The 12058-nt window shown below is 39.2% G+C and overlaps 1 protein-coding gene across 1 annotated transcript in view; it reads left to right on the forward strand.

Moving 5' to 3' along the window:
- The window catches only part of LOC308374268 (NACHT, LRR and PYD domains-containing protein 12-like), a 35481-nt gene that overhangs the window by 8096 nt on the left and 15327 nt on the right, over positions 1 to 12058 (forward strand). The window contains exon 4 of the mRNA XM_080850006.1: positions 7417 to 7587. Coding sequence (XP_080706132.1) covers positions 7417 to 7587 — 171 coding nt within the window. The remainder of the gene's footprint in view (positions 1 to 7416; positions 7588 to 12058) is intronic.

Genomic DNA, 12058 nt, shown 5'->3' on the forward strand with positions numbered 1-12058 from the left:
GGTATGTGTTAAAGTAAAATGTACATTTTTGTTTTATTCTATAACCTACTGGCAACATTCCTACCATATTTCAAATAAAAATATTGTCATTTAGATCATTTATTTGCAGAAAAATGACAATTGGTCAAAATAGCAAAAAAGATGCAGTGTCTTCAGATCTCGAATAATGCAAAGAAAACAAGCTCATATTAATTTTTAAACTACACAATACTAATGCTTTAACTTAGGAAGAGTTCAGAAATCAATATTTGGTGGAATAACCTTGATTTAAAATCACAACTTTCATGTGTCTTGGCATGCTCTCCACCAGTCTTTCACATTGCCGTTGGGTGACTTTATGCTACTCCTGGCGCAAGAATTCAAGCAGCTCGGCTTCTTTTCTTGGCTTGTGACCATCCATCTTCCTCTTGATCACATTTCAGAGTTTTTTTTATGGGATTCAGGTCTCGAAATTGGGCTGGCCATGACAGGGTCCTGATCTGGTGATACTCCATCCACACCTTTACTGGCCTGGCTGTGTGGCATGTAGCATTGCCCTGCTGGAAAAAACACTTCTCAGAGTTGGGGAACATTGTCAGAGCAAAAGGAAGCAAGTTTTTCTTCCGGGACAACGTTGTACTTTGCCTGGCTGAGGTTTGTAAAAGACCATAAGGATTGAACCAAAGCGGACTGGAGGGTCTCCTAGTTCGTCTTCTCTGATGAGTCCAATTTCACAGTAGGTGCAAGACTCTGTGGCTTGTAGGCAGGGACGGACTGGCCATCGGGCATACCGGGCGTTTGCCCGCTGGGCCGGGGTGCAATATGGGCCGATGGTCCCGAATTTTAATTTTTTATTAATTAATTTTTTCCCCATATAATGGTCTGACCGGCTGGCCCACGAAATTAGTTCATCAGCGGCCCTACTGACACTGGGCTGGCCCAATCACATCCCCTGGGCTGACCCAACACAAACCCCTTTCGATTTGGACCTGCCTACATAATGCATTAGGACGGTAAACAGCGTGGCCCATGGCCTTGACTTGCTTGACACGCGCACGCTAGTCTGCGGCCCATTGGCCGTCTTCTTGAGTGACTAGGGTCTCGTCCAATCATATCAGCAAACATCTTCTACCTTTAGCTAAACTTTGCCATCAGCTCCCATGGATGACAGTGCTGGTGGCTACAGCCAGGGAGATACGATACAACGACCTACGGTAAGCTTACTGATCATGAATTAAAACGTCTCTAAAATATGTTTGACTTAGAACCTATGTTCTATGGCCAAGTTCGTTTGCATAGCTAAATACAAGACAAGTCTGTAGCTGTTGCTAGCCCTCAGCCTACTGTACTCTGAAACAGCCAGCCGTTAGCCTACACTCTATGTTATGTGTTTGAGTGGTGCGCGGTGCCATGTCAATTGTTCCGAAAGCCCAGTATTCCCAAACCCTGGTATTCCGAAAATATGCCAATTTGTCCAGATACCGAATTATGATAGCCCGTTATACGCTCCAGTTTTCCCGTCCCCCCCGAAGTTCAGGGGCGTAGTTCAAACGTTAATGCCACCTCATCAAGCGCGTTTCCTACAGGAGGAAATAGACTCCCTTCTAGAAAAGGGAGCAATACAGCCTGTCCTCTCGGAGACGAGAACAGGGGGTTCTTCAGTCGCTATTTTCATGGAAAATATCGACCGATCTTATACCTCCGTATTCTGAACAAAGCTTTAAAGTGTATGATGTGTATTGCATTTAGATTAATTAAGACCACCACCTTAACACACAAACTCTTGTTGAACTCATACAGTAGTAGGTTCAGTGACGTGCGGTGAGACAGCTGTCTTCTGGAGCTTCTGCGAGCCCGTGAATCAATGTTTCGTTGGAATCATGATGTAACGTTGTTGTAGCGGGAATACAGCAATGCTATTTGTATTTTCTAATTGGCAGGTCATATGTATGATTCTAGACTTCGCTAAGCACTGAAGCGACTGAAACGGTGAATTTTGATCACATTCAGCGAAGTTAACAGGTAAAACGGGAGAAAAATAGGGCGTCTTTAGGCCGTCCTGCCTAAAAGTAGGGCGTCCCGTTTCTTCTTATTTTTTAGTAGACTATAGGGCAGACGCCCTGCTAGCTATAAGCCTGGTTGGTGTAGACATTCGAGATTAAAAAGGTGTGTTATCGAATTTAGTGGGCCGGTCTGGTTCAAAATGCCCGGGCCGATTTTTTGTCCCAGTCCGCCCCTGCTTGTAGGCCTCTCCAGGTCTCCGTCTAACCATCAGACGACCATGTGTTGGGCAAAGCTGAAAATTGGACTCATCATGCTGAAGCCGCAAACAGACAAAATGTGAATAAATATACACATTAATGTATAATTAAGATATTTTCTTTATGCTAGTATGAAAGATTACATGTTGAGGGAGTGAACTAGCTCAAAATCTTAAAATTGACCACTGCTGAAAAAAACAATGTTTTTGCCTGCCGTGTCTCGCCTTAAGTGTCAAAGGCTTTTATTGGCAATTACACAAAGTAAATGGAAAAAGTCAATATGTGCAGTTTTGACCCTTCTTTTTCAAGACCTCTGCAATCCGCCCTGACATGCTGTCAGTTAACTTTGAGCGACATCCTGACTGATGGCGGCCCATTCTTGCATAATCAATGCTTGGAGTTTGTCAGAAATCGTTTTTTTTGTTTGTGCAACCGCCCCTTGAGGATTGACCACAAGTTCTCAATGGGATTAAGGTCTGGGGAGTTTCCTGGCCAATGGACCCAAAATATCAATGTTTTGTTCCCCGAGCCACTTAGTTATCACTTTTGCCTTATGGAAAGGTGCTCCATCGTGCTGGAAAAGGCATTATTCATCACCAAACTGTTCCTGGGTGGTCGGAAGAAGTGGCTCTCGGAGGATGTTTTGGCACCATTTTTTATTCATGGCTGTGTTCTTAGGCAAAATTGTGATGAAAAATGTGATGAAAAATGCATATTTGTGTCATTCTCAAAACTTTTGGCCATGACTGTACATCAAGGATGACCTAACCTGGTCCATGCAGGCAGGCTCAGCAGTCAAAACTGCACAGAAGCTGAGACTCAAGCGTATCACCGGCAGCAATCTCCTCTCCGTGCAAGGCATCTATAACACTAGATGCCTGAGGAAAGCACAGAAGATTTTAAAGCACCACAGCCACTCAGGCTATGGAATATTCTCATTGCTGCTGTCTGGTTGACGCTACCGGAGCATTCGAACACGGACTACCAGACTTACAAACAGATTTTCCCCCCAGTCGCCACCACCACTTACTCCCTACTTCCCCACTCATACAATACACTTCCTACATATATTTGCACAATTTAAAAAAAATGTTTAACTTAATTTTAATATTCCTCACTTCTTCACACTTTAAACTGCTGCTAGCCCTTCTTTTACTTTTAATTGTTGTATATTAATGTTATAGGTTATATGTTTTAATGTTATAGTGTTACAAAGTTATATGTTGTTCTTTAAATTGTTGTATGTTAATGTTACTAGTGCAGTGCCCGTAGGAACTATGCATTCTGTAGTGTTAGCAGACGTAGGTGTAGCTGTTGGGTAGTGTAATAGCTTTTTTTTAATATATATATTTGCACTCCACATAGGTACAGGTTACACTGAAGTATTATTGTGATGCATGTTTCCTTTTCAATAATAAATGTTTTAACCTGTTGTACCAGCAGGGCGTTTTTTCACAATGTTCACCCATTTTGCTCTGTTGTCTCTCTCACATTTAAAACTTGAATATATCTGGTTCTATACATTGCATAATAACCATTCATTTTGCTTAAATTAAAGAAGACACTTGGGCCATCAACTGCAATTAGTTAAAGTGTTTATTATGTCATTTTAGTTTACATTTCAGAGCAGTAAAAGTAAGAATTGTCAGGGAAAAACACAACAACCTTTTTTTTTTTTCCAGTATAGAACTGGGTTTTGAATGTCAGAGGAAACCAAAACCTTTATTTCCTGATTCACCAACATCTTGACAGTGTGTGTAAAAAATTTGAGGAAGATAGACAAAAGTTTACAAGTGCTACCCATCAGTTTCCACATGGTGTCTTTTTAGCCGTCTCCAAGTGTCTCATAACTTCTCCAAAGTCACCAAATACAAAAGTCACTGAATATCCAGCATTCAAACTTTTTTCTTGCCATCTGTACTACAGCAAACCAATTTGAATTAATTTCAATGTAAACATTTGAATTGTACTGTATTTTCTTGTAAAAAAATATACATGATGGCCTTTGGGCTATCCAAAACCTACCCAAACCTACCCAAATCCACTAAGAAGTAGGCTACATCATCACAAATGTTTTTTGTGGTTTTGTACTTATTTGAAGTGAAGCCTGTCCTGGTGTTTGTTCCAGTGGTCTCAGTCTTTCATAAAATAAAATCAAAATGAAAAACCTTCAAGCTGGAGGCCTTGATGGTCCTGGCAGGTCAAAGAGCTGAGGGGTGTTGGGAGAGGACAGGTGTGTCTTGTGCAGGGACATCTCTGGGGGAACAAAATCAATTGGCGAATGTTATACAAGCAACCCAGCGAAAATAAAACAATAGATTACTGAGTAAGCATAACTGTACATCACCAAAACAACTTTGTAAAATAACAAAACACAATATGCAACTAAACATAAGATATATGCAACATGGTGACTAGATCTTGATATTATGGGGGGTGCTAATTGCGTAGTTGATTGTGAGACAAAAGAGAATATATATCTTGATGTCTTGGTTACAGAGTCTGATAATACATACTAATGAGAATTCTCTAGGGTTGATGGGATGAGATCAGGGAACAAAGGGTGAATACGGGGGTTTTGATAGCAGGAATTAGGCTGGTTTATCGAGGTGCGAATGGGTCAGGTGCGTGTCCGTAAATCAAAGTTAATTTACAATAGTATATTTTGCTCCATCAGCCGTATGAGCATTTCTTACTATGTAAACAACACTATTAGTTCGATTATATTACTACTATTATAACAATATTACTATGTAAACAGCAAACAAATAAGACCAGGAAAACGTGCTATACAAAATAACCTATTTGTGATGACGGTTGCATCCACCCACATAACATAAGTAGCTAAGCCTGCTTGCTAGCATTCCTGCTTTTTAGTCAGATACTACTTGGTAATAATCTCGTGGAAACATACCGAAATGCATGCTCTTAGTAGTTAATGCAGATATGTACTTACATGTCAAGGACACCGTCAATGCGATATTCCCAATCCAACTCCTCGTGGGATTGCCCCATCTGAGTTATCATCGGCCAATTCAAAGTGTCCTTCGCCGTCATAAAACAGGAACTCTAAAGCATGTTAGGTGGTATATTTCTTCATTTTTGAATGAAGGAAAAGACAATAATGCAATAGAGGATATAAACTAATCTAAACTATAGGATTAGAATATAAATTAGATCTGAACTCGCACGAAACTCTTACTTCAGCTGCCTTGTTTTGTACGCTGTCGCTGTGGTGATGACGGACTCAATGACCTGCGTCATTGCGCACAGTCATAAATCTTGATTTGTCGGTTACGCATTATCCAATCAGACTTTTACATTACTCAACGACAGGCAAAAGAGGTACCATTTTAAACCTGAGAATGTGTACTATTGGATAAAACAAGTGTCAATCAGGTTTTAGTAACATAGGAGGAATAGTCATTTTCGTAAAACCAGCATTCAAACCAAAGTTAGGTTGCAGTGTGTAGTACGAAGGTAAATGTATTAAGAACAAGGAATTTAATGTACTTTGGCGAAAAATAACAACACAGTTTCGTAGAGTGCATATATGGCTTTTATTATCAAGGTATGTTTCAGAAAAAAAACATTTGTCTTGGCCGCGAGCAGTTAAGGAAAATTCAAACACGTTGCTAAAAAAGGTGGGGGGAGGTCCGTGTAACGCCCACGTCTCGTGCTGAACGAAGGGGTTTAATGTTGTATAGCCATTTTGGAGATATACCAACAAATAAAGTTTGAGATTATGTAGTGGATGCAGTGGAATATAGATGTCAAAGTTGCTGTCTAAACTATAAACTAAATGCCATAAAGAAAGAAATTATTTAAAAAATGAAGTTATGGTTGAAATAGGATCACTTCTTTATTGTAAGGGTAAGTGTGGGTAAGAATGGTCATGCAGTTGGACTCAAATGTAGGTTCATTTTATTGAATGTATGTACTGTAGGCCTACTGTATGACTTCGATGATGCTAGCTTTGACAGCCCACTCTCAGACAGATTGTAAGCCAATAATGTCCTTACAATGGTAACACAGTTGGAGGATAACATGACGACGTGGCCCAACATAATTTACAGCGAGATTTGCGCGTATTTCCGTGGACTCCATAGCAACAGATGGGAAAGCAATGGACAATCTGAAAGCCTCCGAGGCTTATCAATATAAGCTACCATTAATAGCTGTGTAGTACTCCACTCTTGCGTTGTGATTTGATTGGCACCCAGCCGTTTATTCATACACTCTGACAGGTTTAATGAACACAGAGCAAAGGCGATCACACACAGTATCTTCGGAATGACAGCCTCTCCCAGCCAGGGCAAATGCAGACTGAGGTTTATAATATTGCAATAATGAGAAAACAAAATACACACGAATTACAACATATACATCGGACACTAATACATCGGAAAACCTCTCTCATTGCGTCAGTAGATGAATAAACGCATGGTCAGTGGTCTAGGCTCTAGGCTAACCACACGACTGTTCTATGACTATAACATCATTCACGTCGCGCGCGGTGACGTAATTTGTGACGTAATTTCGGTGCTACGGGAAACGATAACCCATTAGTGCCTACGTGAAACGGTAAAATAAAAATATCTCGCGAACTATGATTTCAAAAATCTTCAAAATCAAGGATGCACAGGTTCATGACATGCGTAAGCTACATGCGAAATCTCATAACTAACGTAACTACCGTCAGGGAGATACGCCCTAGACTGACAGACACACAGAGATTCCTGGATTTATAGATAGATACGTTATATGTTTTATTGTTATAGTGTTATAGAGTTATATGTTATTTTTTGGTAATCTGTATGACGTCTACTGTAAGATGATGATGCTGGCCAAGTCTTAAGAATTTTGCTGTGCTGAAGCGATTTGGTGCATGGAACAATAACCACTTTGACTCTGATGTTCTATTTTGCCTCTTGCTCATCACTGGCACCAAGAAAAGAAATACCATTTTCAAAACGAACAAAAAAATAACAGGGAATTACGTAGATCTGGTGCTTCAGATTCGCTATTTGGTGCTATAAGTATGAAACATATTTATTGGATTGTCAGATAATTTCTTAAGTGTAGCTCATACTATTGCATGTATGTATTCAATGTACACTTTTGAAAATCACCTAATTATCTTCTGCACATATTGTCTTATGATTTATAATTTTAGACTTTCTGGCTGCAAACTAACAGAGAAGTCCTGTGAGATTGTGGCCTCAGCTCTGCAGTCTGCATACTCCCCCTTACGAGAGCTGGACTTCAGTCAGAATGACCTGCAGACGTCATTGGAAAGCCTGCTATCTGCTCTTCAGAGTCCAAACTGCAAACTGGAGACACTGAGGTCAGTAATATTTTAGACTGTGTTAACAGACGCACACTGTTTACTGTAGACCAGACAATAGCAACAATCAATGTTGTACTAGGTAGAATTTGCTCTCTGATTTAATTTTTTTTTTATCAGGGCCTGAAAGTAGTAACTCCAACTCCAGAGTGTGTATTTGTTGAGTAGTTTTTTGTTTTTGGGATAACAGGCTTAGCTTTGGCTACCAGACATAGGCAGCCATTCATCTAGTTAACACAGACTGAGTCAACATGAACTGGTTTATGATTTGAAATATTAACATCTTACCTTTCTGAAAAAGCTCTCCATAAGCGTCACAGCCTAGCTAGGCTATGTTTTAACCATAATATAAGTATCTCTAATGTCTTCTATTTGTGTTTTTTTTTGTGCACGTATATTTTTTTCCCATTTTGAGACAGTAGCCTAGGTATCCAATCACGTTCAGTTGTAATCAACACTGTAAGTCACATGCACAAGATGGTAAACAAAAGAAACAAAATTTGTGTAAAGGGCATGGCTATATGCAGTTAATGAGTTTACAACAAATAGGCAAACATATGAGTTGACTCCCTGTTTGCAGGATTTGCTGTCAATTTCGATTCTCTGTAACGGACAAATAGTTTCAAAAATACAAACTCCATCTGATCATTTTAGGTACAGACATTTTCTTTGCTTTAAGCCCCATTAGCATGGAAGAAAACTACTGTACTGACACCTGATTGATTCATTTTGATGTTGTTCAACTGTCTGGTATTTGACTAACAATCTGGTAATTGACTAAAGCTATTTTTGCTATTTTGGCATTTATTGATGTTCTAGTTGACAGCATGACCAGAGTTGAATGGTATGTTGTTAATGTAATACAAATTATATATATTTGTTTCAAACTTAATTGAAAATCCCTCATCTTCTCACCCTACTGGTCAACAGGAAAACCTATTATTTGTTTTGTGAAAACATTTCAAAACAAACAAACAAAAAAGAAACATTTCAAGGAATTAGATCTGGTGCCGCATATTTGCTAGTTGGTGCTATACAGTGCCTGACAAAAGTCTTGTCACCTATCCAAGTTGTAGGCACAACAGATGATAACTTGACTTGTAGTTGATCAATTGGAATCAGAAATGGCTCATATGAAAGGCAAAGGCCTCTAGATTATGCTTATTATACCAACATAAAGTTGTGTATCATTAATTGAGTTTTGTCATGTAATAAGGACAGACAGGTCAGATTGGGTTTGGACAAAAGTCTCGTCGCATACACAAAAATATTTTTTTTAATTTTTAATTTTACTTTGATAACACAAAAATGCTACAATAACATCAGAGCATAAAGTCATGGTGCCTTGGAAAAAAACAAAAAATATTGTGTATGACTCCCAAGCTATGAGCTTGGAGGACTGCATCCATATGTCTCGGCAATTACTCAAATAACTAATTGATGAAGTATGGAATGGCAAAGAAAGCAGTCTTGCAGGACTGGTTTCATCTTCCAAGCCTCCTCCTTCATCCTACTTCAGACATGCTCAATAATGTTCTTGTCTGGTGATGGGCTGGCCAATCCCGGAGCACTTTGACTTTCTTTGGTTTCAGGAACTTTGATGTGGAGGCTAAGTATGAGAAGGAGCGTCATCCTGCTGAAGAATTTACATTCTCTTGTGTTTGGGATGTAATAGGCAGCAATAATCTCTTGATACTTCAGGCTGTTGACGTTGCCATCCACTCTGCACACCCATACTGGTTGTAACCCCAAACCATTTTTTTGCCAAAACGATAGACAGTGGAAAAGTGTCAGAAGGTTGTTTTTTTTTCTGATGAATCATCCATTAAACTGCATTACGATCGCTACGAATACTGCAGAAGACCTGTTGGAACCCGCATGGACCCAAGATTCACCCAGAAAACAGTCAAGTTTGGTGGAGGAAAAATCATGGTTTGTATGGGGGTGTGCAAAAGATCTGCAGAGAGGATGGCAACATCAGCAGCCTGAAATATCAAGGGATTCTTGATGGCGATTACATTCCAAACCACAGGAGACGGCAAATTCTTCAGCAGGATGGTGCTTCTTCTCATATTTCGGCCTCCACATCAAAGTGGATGCAGTATGGATGCAGTCCTCCAAGCTCATCTGAGTCATATATGATATTGTTTTTTTCCCCCAGGGCACCATGACTTTATGCTCTGATGCTATTGTAGCATTCTTGTGTTATCAAAGTAAAATTCAAAATTAAAAAAAATATTTTTGTGTATGCGACAAGACTTTTGTCCAAACCCAATCTGACCTGTCTGTCCTTATTACATGACAAAACTCAATTAATGATACACAACTTTATGTTGGTATAATAAGCATAATCTAGAGGCATTTGCCTTTCATATGAGCCATTTCTGATTCCAATTGATCAACTACAAATCAAGTTATCAACTGTTATGCCTACAACTTGGATAGGTGACAAGACAGGCACTGTAGATATACCCCCTATGGTAACGCTTTAGAATAACATTCGTTAATAAACTGTTTGATGCTTAACATTGGTCTTTAGAAACCATGTACTAATCATTATTAAAGTGATTTGCAGTGCTTGATCTAAAGCGGGCAATATCTATGCTTTATAAACATTTATAAATGGCCCATTCCCAAAAATAACCTCATACATTAAGATGTTATTCATATCTATGGCAAAAACACAGAACATGGCGTTGAGGAAATAAAGTGAAATATTTTTGGGAAAAAATACAAAAGTACAATCTTAAGAAAGTCACAGGGGCATATATTGGCGACAGTCTACACACAGTTTCAACATGTCCACCCTTTGTTACCTTACAGCCTGAAATTAAAACATATTTCATCAGACTTGTTCCATTGTTATTTACACATTGTACCCTAGGGCTGAACGATTTGGGAAAATAATCTAATTTGCGATTTTTCCCCAAAATATTGCGATTCGTTTTGTGATACTTTTTTCCATTTTTTCCTCTTATTTTTCCAACAAAACATACTGAATGATTTAAATATGACCAACACAATATTAAATAAATTTTACATTTTTATTTAACTGCTCATTACAGAGACAAATCGGTGGCTTTGCCACTGTGCATTTAAGTAATTTAAACAAAGTCAAGTATAAACACAAGGCATGCACTTTTTTAAGTGGCCTTATGCAGTAATTGTACTTCAGGGTTAGGGTTAGGATAAGCAGTTTTACCTTAAAATAACAGATTTCAAAAAATTGGGGCGCTACATGACTTTTAATATGGAGAATTGGCTCCATGCCATTGCCATACCAGGGTCCGTAGGCAAATGACTGCGTTATGTAGGTGTGGCTGAAGCTTAATTGCCATCTTGTGTTGCACTTGCTCGATGTTTGACTGTGTTGGGACAGTTGTTGACTAACTAGTGTGTCACAGTGTCAAAGTAAGCACCTTTTTTCAAGAAATTGAATTGAAATTGAATTTTTTCAAGATGGCAAATGCAATGAATCGTTCAGCCCTATTGTACCATATAACCTTACAACATTTCTGAAAATGGATTTATGGATTTCATGGATTTAACATGAAAAACTAGAATGACTGGGATTGATTAACGCACACCAGTCACATATAGGAGGTAAACACAGTTTCTAGTCCCCGGAACACCGTAAGGAGAAGTCATCGTGTGATTGATGAATCGGTTGAGGAGGACGAAGCGGACACTTCTTCTACTAGTAAGCAGCAAGCCAAGCTACTGCTCCTTAGTGAGCTGCAGTGGTTAACTTTTATCAGCTGTCTCTCGCACTAGTGTCGTACTGACATGAATAAATGGACCACCGTTCAAATCATTATGTCATTGAACTTCCATCATTGGAATTGAGCGTTGTGAAAATGATACAGAAAAAGGGTCCATTTTTGCATGTTGGGACGATACTTGTGCATGTGACCGCTGATACAAGTGAATTCTAGCTATCAATAGTTGTTGATGGCAAGCTAGCTAGCATTAATGTTAGAATCTGGTTAGCTAGCTAACCACTGCGGCTCACTAATTTACAGTAGCCTGGCTTGCTATTTAGCGGTGATAAAAGTGTCCGCTTTGTCATACTCAACCGATTTATCAATCACACGATGACTTCTCTTCATGGTGTTCTAGAGGTCTAGGGGTCTAGAAAGTGTGGCCAACTTTGAGGTTGTACTAGCACTAGGCAGAGTATGAACATGTTCCATTGTGAGGCTAGGTGTGCGGACTCTCTCCTGCATGTGACTGGTGTGCATCAATCAATTTATCAGTTACTCTAGTTTTTCATGTTTATTTCAGGCTGTAAGGCAACAAAGGGTGGACATTTTGAAACTGGGCGTAGACTTCCGCCGGTCACTATACTTTATATGCCCCTGTGTCTTTTTAAGATTGTACTTTTGTAATTTTTCCGGGCCATTTATAAATGTTTATAAAGTATAGAAAGTGCCCACTTTAGATCAAGCACTGCAAAACACTACTAATAATT

Source organism: Sprattus sprattus, assembly GCF_963457725.1.
Source record: "Sprattus sprattus genome assembly, chromosome: 1".
Taxonomy (NCBI): domain Eukaryota; kingdom Metazoa; phylum Chordata; class Actinopteri; order Clupeiformes; family Clupeidae; genus Sprattus; species Sprattus sprattus.